The sequence below is a fragment of the Crocuta crocuta genome, unplaced genomic scaffold (assembly GCF_008692635.1).
Source record: "Crocuta crocuta isolate KB4526 unplaced genomic scaffold, BGI_CrCroc_1.0 scaffold213, whole genome shotgun sequence".
Lineage (NCBI taxonomy): Eukaryota > Metazoa > Chordata > Mammalia > Carnivora > Hyaenidae > Crocuta > Crocuta crocuta.
The window spans coordinates 3455279-3473462 of record NW_027529442.1 but is presented as its reverse complement, the minus strand read 5'-3'; the positions used below and the strand labels follow the sequence as shown (position 1 = coordinate 3473462).

The following is an 18184-nucleotide window of genomic DNA, read 5'->3' as shown; positions in this document are numbered from 1 at the left end:
GGATGAAGACAGTAAAAGTCAACATATCGGATGTTGATGCCGCTGAGTTCCTGGGGAGTCTTTGTCTGAGAGCGGGGTCCCCACTCCTCCACGCAGATCCTCCCGCAGCCAGAAAGGAGAAAGGGCTGAGCAACTAGAACCCTTTCTATGTCTCTGGTATGCTTACCTCAGCAGAAAGTGTTCCCAGTTCTTGGAATTGAAGAATATTCATCATAGCTTTCGCGGGGTAGGCAAGGGCGGGGCTTCTACTTAAATAGTTGAGCTTCATGGTCCCTACACCAATCAACTCAAAATTTGATTCACTTTTATTTTAATGAAAGTAAATTGGTGGAATCAAAGTTTACACAGGTGGGACAAACGTGCTGCTAAGCCCCACTGCCCCCACGCCCCAGGTGTGAGAAGCCTGGGGAGAAGAGGCAACTCCCCGACTTCCTCTTAACCAGACCCTGGGATTTAGTGTCTCCGAACAGACCGCCCACTCTTCGCTAACAAGAAGTCTTCACGGGTTTGTGTATTTCTTCCTCCTCCCCTCCCCCCCCCAAGAACTTTTTGTCCGTGGGAGGGTGAGACAGGTCGAGGCCAAGATAACTGGGTATCAGTTGAGAAATTATCCACAAAGGGGAGAGTGCGAGGAGTGTGGGAAATTGTTAGAGAGGGTACTGAAGCTCTGAGACTTTCGGGCCCCTCCACGCTCTCCAGGCTCCAGCCTTCTGCAGCCACCCTTTACGCAGCGGACACGGGAGAGTTAAGCCAATAAACACGTAAGCGCCGCTCCCTCCCCAATCGGCAAGATGCCTCTTAGGCTCTTGGCTGCATCGACAGCTTGCAACACTCGGCATCTTTTCTGGAGGCGCCTCCTTCAGCGGCTGCAGATGGTATCCGGCTGCGAGCTCGGGGCTCGCAATTGACTCTCCCCGTTGCCCACCTCGGGTCCACGGACGCACCTCTCCCTTCCCCTCCTCCCCTCGCGCTCCTGGGTCTGAGCCCAGCTCCGGATCGCCGGGCAGAGGAAGCAGTCGCGGCGGCGGAGGCTGAGCAGCAGCGCCCGCTCCCTGATTTGGGGAGAAGCGCCCATCCCGGGGAGCCGACCCCCAGCTGCCTCCAGCGCCCCCCATCTTTTGCACCCCTAGCCCGGGGCTCCAAGGACCACCCCCCTCCCCAGGCGCCACCATGCTGGACCCTTCGTCCAGCGAAGAGGANGTCGGTGGTGAGCGAGAAGGAGAAGGAGGAGTTGGAGCGGCTGCAGAAGGAGGAGGAGGAGAGGAAGAAGAGGCTGCAGCTCTATGTGTTCGTGATGCGCTGCATCGCCTACCCCTTCAACGCCAAGCAGCCCACCGACATGGCTCGCCGGCAGCAGAAGGTAGGTGCGCCTGGGAGGCCCCGGGAGCTGCGCCGGGACGTCGCCAGACGGGCGGGGCGAACAATGGGAGCTGGCGGCGCAGCTGGCGAGGAGGAGCAGAAGGAAGTGACCGCGCCCTGGGGAAGGGGCTACGCGGCCCCCTCTCCGCGGCCCGGCCCAGCTCCGTGCGCGCCTAGAGCTGCCGGGGAGCGGCGAGGGGCCTGGACCCCAGCGCCTCGTGTCGCCGCCCGGGAGCGCAGGGGAGCGCGGCGGGAAGGTCCCGCTCTATGACCCAGGAGGCTCCGGGAGTGACTTGCAGCCCGCGGCGCCCAGAGAGGCCTGGCTCGTTGGCCGGGCTCGCCGCACTCTCCGCGGCTGGCGGCTGCGCTCCGCTCCGGGTCCGCCTTCCTGGGCGTGCGCTCGGCGGGCGGGGGCGCCGGTGCGGAGCGAGGAGAGCGCCTCGGAGCAGCGCTGGGCTCGCCCGGCCGGGGGAGCCGCAGGGGCAGGCGGGAGAAAGCCAGCGCGGAAGGCGAAGCTTCCAGTCCCTCCGCGAAGGGCATCCTCCTCCCCTCGCTGGGGTCAGCTGATCCCGACTAGGGTCGCCGCAGGGTCCTCGGGCACCCCCTCCCTGTAGCTGAGGTTCCACCCAGTCCTCCTTCCCCTTCCTCAGTGACCTCAGAGCCGGGGCACGCCCTCCCGTCGCTCGGCCAGGGTCAGCTTCGCCACCTTCCTCCCTTTGACCCGCTTCTCCTCTTCCCAAGGTGACTTCGCCGCCACCTTCTGGCTCCTCCAGGCCCTCCCAGCCCAGCCGCTTTGGGCTTGATAAAGTGCAGCTGCAAAAAGCTTCGCAATTACAGGCATCAAAAGCTTTTTGTGTTTGAGGCTGGGGCAAGGCTGAGGCGGCTCCGGAGTGCCTTTGATGTGAAAAAGTGCCTCTTTCTATCAGCTGTTCTCCAGCCCGAGAGAGGAGGGGGGAGGTGACTGCGGGATGAGGAGGAGTGGCGGGACCTGAAGAGGTCAGGTCCCCAGTTGGAGTGAGTGAGGGAAGAAAGTCGGCATTCCGTTGTCTCTTAAGTGAATTTGCCAGTTTCACTTGGAGATAATAGCCGGTTGAAGCCCCCACAGGGACGGTTTCTTCAAATAGTGAATTTCTTGGTTGCTGCCATTTAAGACTGAATTACATGTTGCTGTAGTAGAGTGTTAGGTTTTCCTATATTTATCCACCCTTATCTTGAGTTAGCACAGATTTCTCTGTTTGTTTTGCTTCTATATGTACACACACCAACTAGCGCTGATGGTTTATTTCAGCCATCACAAGCTTGGGTATCGATTTTATTAAAAATACAACTCCTTTCCTGGTTGGGGAATAGGAGGCAGGCTACACTCCACTCTGCCCCTCAGCAGTGGCCCCTTCTTCAGCATCTATTTCGGACTCTCCTAGACAAAAATATTCTCAGAACAATAAAGGTGTTTGGATTTCCTAGTAAGGTTGGGTATTGGGTCCACATAAAGGCCTGGTATTTCAAGCTTTAGCTTGAAATTTTTATAATTGTGTCTTGATAGCAGAGGACATGTCAACCGACCAAAGATGTCCTGTTCCTTTGGCAATGAAAACTGTTGTGATTTAAAGAGAAAAAATCTTAAAACTTTGCTTTATCAGTCAAAAGGCCCTAGAGCTCTGTCCTTGTAATAGAGGCTTAAATTCGGCACCGGAATGGGGAGAGAAATCCGTTCTCACAGTAGCCCATTTCTTCTAAGCAGAAACTCCAGCCACCTGAAAAGATCATGGGGAGGTTAAGTTTTTCTGGTCTGATTGCATGGTTTACCTGAATCCATTCAAAGATGTGGTTTTGAGGGGGCAGGTGGGTTCTGTTTTTACACACGACCTTAACATCAAAGAGACTACGAGACAGATTGATAACACTGGCATTTGGTCAAACTATTTTTAGTTATTGCAGCAAACTAGTGCTAAATGCATATTCCTGCAAAGCTGCCTCAGGGCTGTTTGGCTTTACTGGGAAGCTGAATGTCTGTCTCCTTATTACAAAAGAAAACAAGCTTTTCCATTTCTGTATCCTTAAGTTTTTAGTGTCTTTATGGGAAAGGATGTTTTGCTATTTTTCTCCAAGTAGAAAACTTGGAACTTTGTATTCTTTTAAATGGGCAATTATTGAAAGTAAATGAAATACTTGGATAAACATCGTGGTGAAATTTAAGGCCTGTTAACAAATAAGATGGACAAACTTAAATGAGTCTCAGGGAAATATAAACTGGTTGTAAACTATACACAGAAGTGGATGTTAGAAAGAGCTAGAGGAAAAATGATGCAGAAAAGGGAATAGAGTTACATGGAGGGAGCCAGAGAGAACTACCTGTGAAAAAGTTGCCAGATTGGGGAGAAGAAAAGATTGAATTGTCAAGTCATGCGGTGCACCTTAAACTTACACAATCTTATATGTCTGTTATATCCCAATAGAGGTGGAGAAGAAAAAAATCATACAGAGTGTAATATACACCTTCTAAAACCAAATAGTGTAGTCGTACATTGGCTGCAACTTTTCAAGCACCTACTATGTGCAAGGCACTTCACTTAGATCATTTTTTAAAAATAGGCTTTATTTTTTAGAAGAGTTTGAGATTTACTGAAAAATGGAGAAGATAGTACAGAGTTCCTAAATGCTCCAGCCCCAGTTTACCCCTGTTAATATCTTAAAATAGTATGTTACATCTCTTCAAGTTAAAGATCCAATATTGAAGCATAATTAACAAAAATAGGTAATTTGTTGAAATTTCCTTAGTTTTTACTTAAATTTGTTTTTTTTGTTTTTTTGTGGGTTTTTATTTGTTGTTGTTGTTGTTGTTCTTGGATCATTTAAAATTCTCCTAACTCTAACAGTGTAGGAATTACCATCTTTGTTTTTCGAAGAGAGCACTGAGACTCAGAATGTTTTATAAATTGCCTGGAGCACTATGTAGATAGGACAAAGAGTGGGAAGAGAGGCACGGAGGTATTCTGATTTCAAATCCTGTCTTTTTATAGTATGCGACACTGGCCAGAAATACTCTAGAGTGAAAAAGAGAACCCGAGCATCCTGACAACATGTCAGGTGTACTTTTTATTTTACCCAGAGTTATTTCTATTTGAGTTGAGAGAGATCTGCTCCTCTCCCTTTGGGCGCCTATCAAATAATCAACATGGACAAAATGGACATTTAGATATTAACCTTATAAAGAGTATGAAGGAGAGAGCTGAACTTTTAGCGGGTCAATCAGAACACCAGACTATTGTCAGGCTTTCTATGTGGTTTGAGCTGAAGGCCAAAAACAAAAACAAAAACAAAACCCCCAAAAAACAAAAACAAAATGAAAACAAAAAGGTATTTTAGTTTAGAAAAACAGCTGGAAAAGAGCAGAAGGAGAGAAGTAGCATTCCTGGATCATTTTGTTAATTACTTTGATTTCACTTTTCCTGGGGGAAAGATTGCCTGGTCATTCCAATCATCCCCCTAGTTAAAAGAAGGGGCTTTAAATAGACTATGTGAAATTGTATTTTATCATTTATAGGTCTACTTTTCTTGTATGACAGGCTAATAGGTAATTAATGACAAAAACAAATCTAGGTTTCAAACTATCACAATGTTTTAGCAGCTCATAAATATCTATGTGAAGAACTGTTCTGTGCTTTTTATTTTTTCTCTTTTGTCATAATGGGAAAGTGAATATCTAGTGGTTGGCATGGCAAAGCTGTACCATATGTTTCTAAATTATGTAGTAACGGTGATGAGTGGCTACCTCATGTGAACTAGTCACTTATGGATGTTACTGAGGGAATGTAAAAGCGGGCACTGTAAACAATTCTGTCTAATGTTTAGATTGACATGACCAATTTTTCAATTCGCTAGGAATTATAATGTCTGGTTTCTAAACGTCCAAAATGAATGTTGGGTGCGTATATACGTGTGTGTGTGTGTGTGTGAGAGAGAGAGAGAGAGAGAGAGAGAGAGATGAGGGATCGGGCAATCCTAAAATCCTGTTTATTTATTTATTTTTTAAATGTTTTTACTTATTTCTAGGAGAGAGAGAGAGAGACAACGTGAGCAGGGGAGGGTCAGAGAGAGAGGGAGTCACAGACTGAAACAGGCTCCAGGCTCTGAGCTGGCAGTCAGCACAGAGCCCGACGCGGGGCTCAAACCCACGAACCGCGAGATCATGACCTAAGCGAAAGTGGGATGCTTAACCGACTAAGCCACCCAGGCGCCCCACATCCTGTTTATTTTATATGAATTCCTTTTTCTTTCACGAGGACTTAATGACTAGACCAATGTGTTGTAAGTTTAAGCTACTCATTTCTATGTGATTCATCTTATATCTTGCCATGAAATTATGGCTAATGTTGAGTCACCATAACATTATGGTGTTAGCCGTACAAATTCTGTCTTTATTCATTTACTTACTTGACTTTGTTTGTCGGTCATGACTCAAGAGCCCATGCTTTTCCTAAAATTTAAGACCTAGTCCTAGTTAACTATAGATGTGCATGAGTATGTGTAGATACTTCAAATCCATAATAGTGGTTCATCCATTCAGGTATGTTTTGGGGCATTTGGGTTAAATTCTTAAGAATTCTTAAGAGTTGCTTTGTCAGTGCAACATATGATTTGGATTCTAAAAAATAAATGCTCTAGCCTTTTGAGAAAATGAAATGACTACTAAACCAGCATTCCTTCAAAAAGAATCATTTCTCTCTTCATCAGGAAAAGAATTGAAATCTTTATATATGCTTTCTGGCATTTTCCTCCCAATCTCCTTGGTGCAATGGGCAAGAACTGTTTTGCACTGGTACTAGCAGAGAAATTCTGAAGACGCAGAATACAAAAATAAAAAAAAAAAAAGAAGGCTCTTGCTTTATTACATTCTTGGAATAGCCTTGTGCTTCCCTAAAACTGGACTGAAGAAAAAAGGAAATTAATCCTTCATTCTTGAAGAATTCTACTTTGTAATAGTAGTGGTGAAAGTGGTGAAAGTCAAATGATTCATAGTTCCCCTATGAAAGCAAACCTAATATATAGTCATAGGCGATTGCATTAAAATATAATCAGTGTTTCTGATTTGGGGCCAGATGTCTACACAGCTTAAACTGGAATGAGTAAGAGGGTTCTACTAACTTAGAACTAAGTTCTAAATAGGTGACTAGTAACTCCTTTACCAAGCACTCTCCCACGCTTGGTTACCAGAAGATACCTGTGAGATGTGTACGTGACTTGGGGAGCTTCTGTTCTAGTCTGGAAGATACATTCTCTACATGTCGAGTAAGTTGAGAATAAGAGTGTGTTTAATTGTAAGATGCAGATTGCAAATACTCAAGTATAAGGGAAGAGAATGTGCATGTGTGCACAAGGGATTGGTTATGAGAGTAGGGGAAATCTTCATGGAGGAAATAGATTAGGGTTAGGTCTTCAAGAATGTGTGTGATTTGTATAAGCGTTAAGGAAAGACCGGTATCCCAGTCTGGAGAAGAGCATGAGGTGGCAAGGATGTGGAAAGGAGGCATTGTTTGTGGGACACAGCTAGTCCCGGTGTTTTGGTTGCAAGTTACAAAAACCAAACTCAAGTGGCTAAATCAAAAGGAACACAATGGGAAGGGACAGGACACAGTGTTCAAGCTCAGTCTGTACCACTAATCAACCTCTGATTGTAGGCAAGTCAACTTCTGTCTCTGGGTAATTTCTTCATCTTTCCCATAAAGAGGTGAATGGGGAAGCCTCAGGCTGTGTGTCCTTTCTGTATAGTCCTTTCTGAGCAATGTGGTTTGTCATGATCAAGACTTAGAATTGCCTTCAGACTTCTCTTTGCTCTGTTTTTGCATTGCATGGTAAGGCAGTATCTTCGAAGGGTCTGAAATGAAAATGAAATTAGAGTTCACTTTGTCCAACTAAATTTTCAGATGAGGAGGTGAGATCTTAAAAGGTTGTAAGCCTACGGGGTGCCTGGGTGGCTCAGTAGGCTGAGTGTCAGACGCTTGATTTCGGCTTGGGTCATGATCTTCTGGTCATGGGATTGAACCCACGATGGGCTCCCTGCTGAGTATGGAGACTCCTTGGGATTCTCTTGCCCCCTCTCCTCTCCCCCATTCTCTCTCTCACTCTTTCAAAAATTAATATGTAAATTTAAGGGGAAAAAAAGGGTTATAAGACTCCAAACTAATGAGAGCGTATGAACTGTGACCTGTGGGCTAAGAGTGACCCACAGGTATTTTTTTTTACAATGCCTTTTTCAATTTTTTGAATTAGTTATCCACATATAAAACCATGAGCTTATTTCACCAAAAAATGTGTATTTCTGGCTTCTCTTAAACCGGAAGGATGAGGCTGGGTTTGAGTTTTTATGAGTTTGCAAAAAGCAATAGAAATGAGACTACCAAGCCATCACTTCAATAATGAAATGTTGATCATTTTTAACCAAAATTCTGCTCATTCTAAGGTGGATACCATGTACATCTGGACCGTAAGACACTAGCTCTTTGGTTCTTGCCACCACCATATCTTTTTGCTGTTGTTGCTTAGATATTGATGGCCTGACCCTGACCCTGGAACACATCCAAGAAAACGATTTGGAATTTGGAGCTCTCTGTTCCCTGTCTCTGGCAACAGTTTCCTTGTTAGGATCAGATTTATAGTTTCTGCAGAATTGGGAGAGCCGATGATCAGAATTACTTTGCTATTTTTTCGTTTATCCATCCAAGCACGTGATAGAATTCACTGTTCTTAGCAGGTAAAGAAAGAGGGATGAAGTCAGCCTGTGTTTTGAAGTTTGGTCATTGCACTTAACATATGATGGACACTGAAGAACAGTAGTTAAACATGTAGATTCAGAAACTTGAGTGCCTGGATTTGTTCCCTGGCTGTACTCCAAAACTGCCTCTGTGATTTTGGGCAACTTATTTAACCTCTGTGTGACTCAGTTTACTCCAAGAATCAGAGTACCTTTATCACTGGGTTCTTAGGAAAATGAAGTGAGATAATATACTAAAGCTTTTAGAAGAATGTCTGGCATGTGGTAAGTGCTACATAAGTGTTCTTGTTATTTCAAGGTGATGTGTGCAGGATTGGGTTATTTTTATCTGTAAAAGGACTGAGAAAGTTAATATGTGTCAAGTGCTGACCATAGCAAGCCTTATATTCACTACTGCTATTATTGTGATCGTTATCATTACTGACCTGATTAAGTAGACCTAGAGGGCAGTTGTTCTCACTGTGGCATTGTTTTACAGAATAGATGGGGTTGAGGGTCCAATATATCCCTATTTCCTTTTAACTGAAACATTTCACTAACTCTGCAGGTCACACCAGTCTCCAATTCAAATCCCTGGTTAGTATTGTGATGTGGTGGCTCGATGACCTTGGGAACACTGTCTAATCTCTTTTAAGTCTTAGTTTCCTCATCTGGAAAGTGGGGGAATAATGTCAAGGATTACAAGAAAAAAGCACATTAGTTGCTTAACACTTCATGAATGTGGAGTAAATATTGAGCAAATGCTATCAGTAACAAAAATAGCAGTATTCCTGCATTTTTGTCCACCAGATGCCCCGTACCGTTTTGTACTACAGTGCCTTTGCTCATGCTGTTCCTTATTTTAGAACCTCTTTCTCACCTTTCTTTACCTGATTTGTTTTTCTTTGTCTTTTAATTAACCCAGGTGTTACCTCTTCCAGGAAACCTTACCCAAATCTAAGTGCTTTCTCAACTCCCTAGTCTATTTCTACTTTACTTCCCATACATTACCTTTAAATTATGTGTGTATGCCTCTGTCCCACTAGACTGTAAGAAGCCCAAAGACAGGGACCACATTTACTGCCCTTTGATTACCCATTTCCCAAAACCGTACTTGGCACAAAGTAGGGACTTGTGAACATTACACTTGAAATTCCACGCTTGAAATCCCTAGGGAGCTTCTCAGGAGACTAAGTGAAACAGCCTTAAACACATTCGGCTTCTATCATAGGTACACAGCTTGTTTACTTTTATAAAAGCTTCTCGGTGGAAAACATGAAGAGTTGACCAATTAACAAATGGTTTCAAAATAATTTATGTAGCAGAAATGTACCATCGATTACTTCCCAGCTTAGCTTGTTTATACCAACAGTGAACACACCTGGAGATATTCTAGAGAAGTAGCTTCTTTTAAAGACTATAAGCAATTATCAGTTTCTTGATATGGCTGCATCCCTGCCCAATTGAATCACCGTAGGGCATGTTTTAAGATGCCAAACATTAAGTCAAAAAGAACCAAAGTTAAGAACTGAATCTCCATATTGGGTATATGTTCTTTAGTAAGTTTCATTTGATTCACTTCTTTCTGAAGGAAAAAAAAAAGGGTAGTCAACAGCTTTTTAGTGAAAGTTAGGCTAATTAAAATATTATCAGTCTGAATGTTGGCAAGGTTTTCGAAAAGAATCTCCAAGTTCTACAGGTTTAGACACAATACACTTTGGGGCACCTGGGTGGCTCAGTTGGTTGACTCCACATCTTCATTTGGGCTGGGGTCATGATTTCACCATTGATGGGATCTGCCATGGCGCTGTGCTTATGGCCTGGAGCCTGCTTGGGATTTTCTCTTTCCCTCTTTCTCTCTGCCGTTCCCTGCTTGTGCATGCTCACCCTCTCTTTCAAAATAAATAAACACTAAAAAAATTAACAAATAGGATTTTGTCTGTTTTTATTATGGGATTTTGGGACTGTTTTCTCTCTTATTGTAAGATGTCTAAAGTCCTTTTTTTTTTTTAAGTTTTTAGTGTTTGTTTATTTTTGAGAGACAGAGATAGAGCACGAGTGCGAGAGGGGCAGAGGGAGACGGAGACACAGAATCCCAAATGGGCTCCAGGCTCTGAGTTGTCAGCACAGATCCTGACCCGGGGCTTGAACTCAAAAACCGTGAGATCATCACCTGGGCCAAAGTCTGACACTTAACCGACTGAGCCACCCAGGCGCCCCTAAAGTCCTTTCTGAGTATAGTTAGGATATACATAAATAGTAACTATCCCACGAGTGCTTTTGTATATTGGATGTGGTTAATAAGAATGGCATGGGTGTGAAGTATCTCTAAAAACGTAAAACTGGTTAGATATCAATTTTTATGATGCCTTTCACTAGTCAAGCGGAAACTCAACTTTGCTAACCCATTCTTTTCATTTTAACAAGGGAAACAACGAGAGTTTTGAAAAATAAATTGAAGTATCAAGCCCCCAAATGTTCCCAACTTGTGAGTACTTTTCTAAAATCGAGAGGAATGGAGTAACTTGATAACATCTATATATGTGGCCTCTCAGCAGCCTATGGGAGGAAAAGATCAACCGGTTATGTGGTGTTTCTCAGGATTACTTCCGTGCAGTAGGAAAGTCATGAGATACTTAGAGATGAACTTTAAAAAAAAAATCCCTAAGTGTTCCAGGAGCACAGGCTAAGTTACATACCCTCCAAGGGATATATTGCTTTCAAAAAGACAATGGGGTTTTGGCAAACACGCAGAGTGGTACAGGGCATCTATTGTACCACTTAAGACAGCGAAGAAAAAACATAGAAAGTTTTTGCAAATAATTGTGCCTTCTGCTGCCCATGCAGAAAAACAGCCTTTTGGTGTGGATGGTAGGCATTGAATTGTTTAAACAAATGAGTTAAAATATATCTCGAACATCGACTTTGGTGATTTTTTTCTGACAAGTGCAGCAACTGTTGTCTATAAGGCAGTGTGTCATAACATACTGTGTTCAAAACATTTCTTGAGGGCTCTTCCATATTCAATTTTTGTTTGTTACACATCATCAAACAACATTGTTTTGAGCCACTTCTACATACAAGAAACTCACTAAATCCTGGAGGCAAAATATGCAAAGACGTTTTAAGCAGCCTTCCTGATCTTTAAGAACCTACCAATTTGGTTGAGAAGTTGAGATGCACCAAGATAGAACGTAACTTCTAGCATAAGGCAGGAGGTAGTGAGTATCTCAGCCTTAACTATTGGTGTTTCTTAGGTCTCCATTCTTGGCCCTTGTTATGGGTTGATTGTATCCCTCCCCCAACCCCCAGCCTCCATTCATGTCGAAGTCCTAATCTTCGGTACCTCAGAATGTGACCTATTTAGAAATAAGGTCTTTGCAGATGTTATTAGTTAAGGTAAAGTCCTTTGAGAGGACCCTAATCCATTATGACTAGTGTCCTTATTAAAAGGGGGAAGTTTCAACATAGAGACACACACAGGGAGAACACTATGTGAAGAGGAAGGCAGAGATTCAAGTAATGCTTCTTCAAGTAAGGAACAGCAGAGATTCCCAGAAGCTAGGGGAGAGGCATGGAATATGTTCTTAGAGCCTAGAAGAAGCCACCTCTGCAGACACCTTGATCTTGAATTTCTAGCCTCCAGAGCCGGGAGACAATAAATTTAGGTTTAAGCCACCTAGTTGGTGGTACTGTGTATGGCACCCATACTGAACTAATCCAGCCCCCTTCTCTATATCATTTCTCTGGGCCACTTTACCGCTAAGGACGGTTTTAGCTACTGACATCCCTATACATCCCATGCTCAGATCTTTGGCTCTAGCGTGAGTCTCTCACCAGGTTTCCAAACCCCTACATCAGGGCTGCCAATGGTGTGGTTTCATGGATGGCACAGGTCTACAGACTGCACTTGGAAGAACACTGACCTTCATGACATCTCCTATGGGATGTCTTGAGCCCACCAAACAATAGGATTTCTCACCAAGTCTCTTTCTCCTCTATTTCCTGATTCAGTGAATCTCCTAGTGGTGCTACTTTATAACTAAGCAGTTTAAGACTGTAGTGCACAACTCAGCTTCACATCTTTACTGTTCATCCTTGCCACCAAAGGCCTCACACATCTGTTGATGTTCCTCCTGAGCAAGTTTTCATCTTCTTCTCTTCATCTTCATTACCAGTGGCTTGCTTTGGGTCCCCATGATTGCTTGCATGGGCTTTTGCAACAATAGCTTTCTAACTATTCTCTCTGCCTCCTTTCCTGCCCACATTCCTCCAGATACCTGGGTGACCTTTCTGCAGCACAAACCCAGTCAGGACTCTTCTCTGCTCAGACTTCCTGGGTGGCTTTCTGTTTCTTGGACAGGATATGCTATAAACCCCTCTGCATGGCCCAAATGGATTCCCTCTCCCTAGCCAGGCTCTACTCCTGTATTTCTGCACACCCCCTCAGCCTCAGCCTATTAAACCACTTGGCCTCCCTATACTGTTCCACGTTCTTTTGTGCTTCCGTGTCTTTACACATGCAGTTCCTCCTGCTTGAAAAGCCCTCCCCACCTTGCCTTCTATCACTCTCTAGGTGGATGATGGTAGGTAGTCGTTAAAAAGAACAGGAATGAATAATGACTGTTTATGGGACGTTTCTCCTGTGTAGTCACTGCTGCATAAATTTGTAAGCCTTATCTCATTTAATCTTTACCGTCGCTCTGTAAGGTCTGTATTAATCCTCTCAACCCTACCAAGAATACCAAGAAAACCAAGAGGCAAAGCAGTTAGGAAACTCATCTCAGGTCACTCATATAGTTTAGAGAGGGGTTGGGACCCAGGTGGTCCGACTCTGGTCTGTCCTCTTAGCCATACGCTCTATCAACTCTGCTGAAGCATTTAGCACACCTTACTTCAATGTAGAGCTGTTCTTTTTCTTGGGACTCTACAGAGATGATTTCCTTAGTACCCTCTGGTATCTGATCAATAGTGTGTATATCTGTAGGTACTCAATAGATTGATGATGCAGAACTCATGATTATTGACTTCATGATTATTTAGAGAAGAGTAATAAATGTTCCTTACCATTTATAGCATGTTCATTGAGATGATCTAATTTTTTTCTTTAAAACAACCTTTTTTGAGCAGTGGGGTATGTCTCCTCCGTCCCTGTTTCGTAGCAGGCAAAGTGGTCCCACTGGCTGGGCAAAACTATAGAGCACCAGCCTTGAGGGCTCACTGCTATGCTGTCAGTCCTCAGTTCACACGAAGATGGCTGAGGCCATTGCAGACTTTTGAAGGCCTACCCACCTCACAGTAAACTTATTAAAATGTACCTCACATCCATTTATTTTTGGATTATTAATAAAACTGGGAGGATTTTTTCAATCTTGCTTTTAAAACTATTTGTATAACTTGGTCATCCTTTTTATGGCTGAGTAACATTCCATTGTGTATATATGCCACATTTTCTTTATCCATTCATTTATGAATAGACCTTTAGATTGCTTTCATATCTTGACTATTATAAATAATGCCGCCATGATGAGCATAGGGTGCATATATCTTTTCAAATTAGTGTTTTCAGATACTCAGTAATGGAATTGCTGGATTGTATGGTATTTCTATATTTGCTTTTTTGAGGAACCTCCATTCTGTATTCCACAATAGTTGCCTCATAACAATTCTCTCTCCTCTACATCCTTGAGAATCTTTTTTATTTCTTGTCTTTCTGATACTGGTCATTCCGACTGGTGTGAAGCGATATCTCATTTGTGGTTTTGATTTGCATTTGCCTGATGATGAGTGATGTTGAGCATCTTCCTGTGTGTCTGTTGGCCATCTGTGTGTCTTCTTAGGAAAAAATGTCAATTCAGGTCCTTTGCCCATTCTTTAATTAGACTCTTTGGTCTTTGGTTTTCAGTTGCGTAAGTTCTTTATATATTTTAGATATTAACCTTTTATCAGAAAGGTCATTTGCAAATATCTTCTACCATTCAGTCAGTTGCCTTTACATTTTGTTAATGGTTTCCTTTGCTGTGCATGGGGGTGATTTTATCTTGTAGGCAGTGAGGAGCGCTGAAGAATTCTGAGCACAACTGAGACATAACCACTGTAATATTTTAAGAAGATGAATCTAAGCAAAGTGTGTGGAAAGCATGGAGAGAGGAGAAAGGAAGAGTGTAAATGTCTTCACCTTGTGAGAAAAGGTCTCCAATTAGGCTTGAACATTTTATGCAGCACACATCATTTTTAGAGTGTTGTGGGGAAGTTTGTAGCAAATCTCAGAAAATTAATGCCTATATGTAGAAGTGTCTTGATCACTAGTTCAAAAGCATTTTGCTAGAACAGTGGTTGATGACTGCCTTCATTTGATCAGAGTAATTGTTATGTTTTTGTCATAAATGTGTGGGGTATGAGTGTTCATTTCTGTTCTTACAAATCTTAATATGCAAAACAAATTACCTGCCCTTTGTATTTAATTTCAGTGACCAATATTCTAGTACCAAAACACTTCTGCCTAACACTATGAAAAACATAATGACTTTTGGACAAAGATCATAGTAAACCTAGTGTGATTTCAGAAAATGTACCCATGATTCCATTTCAGGTTCCAGCTGACCTTGAGGATTCATATGGAGCTTAATCTGGCCCCAAGAGGCCATGAGCCCCACAGTAAGCTGACTCACATCTAGCCCACAGAAGGACAGAGGAGGGGGCCTGGCTTGTGGCGTTTCTGAGAAGCAAAAATTTTGTAAGAGTGCCCAAACAGACTAGAAGAGAATCAGATTTGTCCCTACCACCGTATGATTCCATCCTAAATCCCCCTTTGCATAGACACCCAGGAGGCTAGGAACATTCATACTCTCTGTCCTTCCGTAATCCTCCTCAGGAAGATTGTGATCTTAGTGGTAGTGTTTAAGAAAAGTTATTGGACTACATTTATTAGTGATCAGAGTCTCTCACTTTGAAAGGGAAGTATATGGTTTTCAGTAGTCTCTCTTCTTGCACATTCTTGAGTAATAACACCTTTTATCTGTTAATAGAGATGATATGATTTGGATGTGGACATAGGGGTAGAGAAAGGTTCCATACTATGGTCTAGTCTTCCAAAATTCTAATAATAAAGAGGGAATTTGATTTTCTTTTGACATTGTTATCTGTGTGTATAGTTTTCCTGAGAAGACAGGTGACTTTGGTCTAAGATAAGATTCCTGTATTCCTGGGTCATTAGGTTATTATAACATCTCAAAGGCTTCAACACATCACATTCATTGCCAGAAGGTCACAGCCAGTGTCGCAGAGAAGGCTTCATTGCATCTGAGGAATAGACAGAATCTGAACATGGGGAAGCAGAATAATACTTTAGGGACAACATGAGCAAAGTCACACAAGCCACACAAAGCCAGAACAAAGAGCACTCACAAGGTGTAAGATTGGAAAGGCAGGTTGGGACCAGGTGGTGGTAAATATTAAATACTATTGAACTTTGTCCATTGTCCTTTATTCAGGAGCCTCTGAAAATAATTTGTACTCCTAGTAGCTCCAATGGAAATAGCCCTGAACTGAGGCATGGGACCAGTCAAATATAATGCAGACATCTGGATGATTGCCAGATGGGGAGTGATTGGCATTGACCTTGTCTCAAAGTGACGTGTTATCTTATGAGGCATTTTGAGGCTTCAGAATTTCCGAAGAATATTGTCAGCACCAGCAGAATGTCTTATTTGCAAAGGACATGATTTTCTATAGCTTTTTTTCCATGACCAAGTTAGAAACAACTTCCTATGAGCTTTGGCAACAGCTCGACATCCTTTGCCACCCTTCCTGTTTCCCTGGAGAGGGAGAAAAGAAAAAGCTTTCTTTCTACTGTCTATTTTTCACAGGTAGCCTATATATTGCTGTGTATTATGATCCAGCATTATAGACCTTCAAAGTGAACACACATAGGTTAAGGTTTGTAGTTGTTGTAATTAATCAGAAGCACATTCCCCACCCACCCTACCTCCCCAGAGCACCAGTTCGAAAAAATTGTGGATCTGCTGTTTAGTTCAATGTGCTTTTCATATTTGCCCTCTAATTTCTAGTGCTGAGAGCTCAAAGCTATCTTTTAGTCAGTATTCAATTAGGATTTGAGTTGGAAGGCTGTGTTCAGCTCTTACAGAAGAGCATAAGGTAGTCATTTGCTCTCCCCACTTTTCACTAAAGAAATACAGGTTTACTGCAGCATGAATGAAATATGCCAAATTAAGTGTATGTTACTTTCTTATGAGCTGACAATAAATGACATTGTTGGAAATTCAACATTATACATACTGTGTACACCAAAATTTTGGGACATTTATGATCAACAACATTTCTTCTCCACTCAGAACTCTGTATTTCTGTTGGGTACTCATCCAAACGCTTTCATATAAGTCTTTCTCTAATCACTATCCTTTGTCATACTCTTTTGTTTCTACACAATCTATTATTCAATAGTATTTTTTATCATTGAGCTACATTCTCAGAACAAAAATAATTACTCCTAGAATTAAAAGAAAGCCTAAGATTTTCTAGAAATAAAATAGCAACCCAGATATTTAGAGAATGCGGTATATTTTTAAAATTTTATTGACAACGAATTTATTTGCCTACATGAAATGCTTTTGGGATCTTTGGGCATAAATGAGACATTTATGTTAAGTTGGCTGAAAAATTTCACTTGTTGCATGACCCCAAACTCATATAAGCAACACGTATTACTAAGGTGACGTGGGTAATCAGTAGAATTACCCTGTGAATTTAATCAGTATGACCAGCCAATTGAGATGATTCAAATGAAACTATCCACTGTACATTATAAATATTAAAAACTCTATATGGTCTATGTAGTGGGCACTTGGTTATGTACCTGTTATTCACACCCCAATTCTAAACAGAATTTTTTTCAGATAATTTTCCCCCAGTCCCTAGCTTCAGAAACAGATGCAGATTAGTGTAAGCCCATCAAAAAATTACATTGTACTGGAAATACCATTGGCTTCTGGTTGATCATGTGACCTAAATTGGCCCAATCAGACTGAAGGGAAGGATTTGTATTTTATGTTTGGAGAAAAATTTTACTCCTCCTCTCTTGATGGACCACAAGCATGGCTGTCATGGCTACTGGTAACCATCTTAGAACCATGAGAAGCCCCATTTTAGGCTGAAGCCAGGACTAAAAATAATAGTTGAGATATGGAAATAACTTGAGTTTGTGATGACACTGTTGGACCACAACATTCAGCCAAACCTGGAGCTCACCTTTCCTATCGATTTCTAATACTATAGTAGATTCCTTCCTTGTTTAAGTCATTTTGAATTGGAATTTTCTTTTGGCCCAAACTGGTCTACTTTATGCTGTATTTCTCTTCAAAACAGGGATTCTGGGGGGTGCCTGCATAGCTCAGTCCCTTGAGCTCCTGACTTCAGCTCAGGTCATGATTTCATGGTTTGAGTTCGAGCCCCACTTTGGGCTCTGTGCTAACTGTGCAGAGCCTGCCTGCTTGGGATTCTCTCCCCTCCCCTCTCTGTCCCACCCCTGCTNGGCATTAATGATCAAGGCTGAAGTCTTTGATTTATTTAGCCTATTTAGATTCAGACAGAGTAGAAATAGAAATCTATTTACCATGTAAGAAGCCAAAGAATAATTTTTTCCTTCTAACTCTGCATAATTTGGCCAAAAAAGTTTGTTGATTTGTAAACATCCTGTCTTAGCACAAAGTCAGATTTTATTATATATATATTATAAATATTATATAAATATTAAAATATTACATTAAAAATGAAGTAAGTTAATTGAAATATTTCTTCTTAGTCTCACTTCAACTGAGTATTTTACATATTTTTCTATAAATAAGAATAAAACATTCAGAAAAACCAAATAATATGAAAATATATGAAGTAAAATTTAAAGTAATCCCCTAACCCCACCACCCAAAGACATACAGTTTACATATAAAATATAATATCTACCTGGATGTATACTTTTACATAAAAGTAATAATTCTGTAATATTGTTTTGTAGCCTGCTTTTTTGCACAGCAGTATATATATAGAGAGCGGAAGTCT

At 42.0% G+C, this 18184-nt stretch overlaps 1 protein-coding gene across 1 annotated transcript in view; it reads left to right on the top strand.

Annotated features, from left to right (window-relative positions):
- The first annotated feature begins 1238 nt into the window (after window positions 1-1238).
- The window catches only part of CADPS (calcium dependent secretion activator), a 461448-nt gene continuing 444502 nt past the window's right edge, over window positions 1239-18184 (top strand). The window contains exon 1 of the mRNA XM_077760230.1: window positions 1239-1360. Within this exon, the coding sequence (XP_077616356.1) occupies window positions 1295-1360 (66 nt within the window). The 5' untranslated portion in view covers window positions 1239-1294. The remainder of the gene's footprint in view (window positions 1361-18184) is intronic.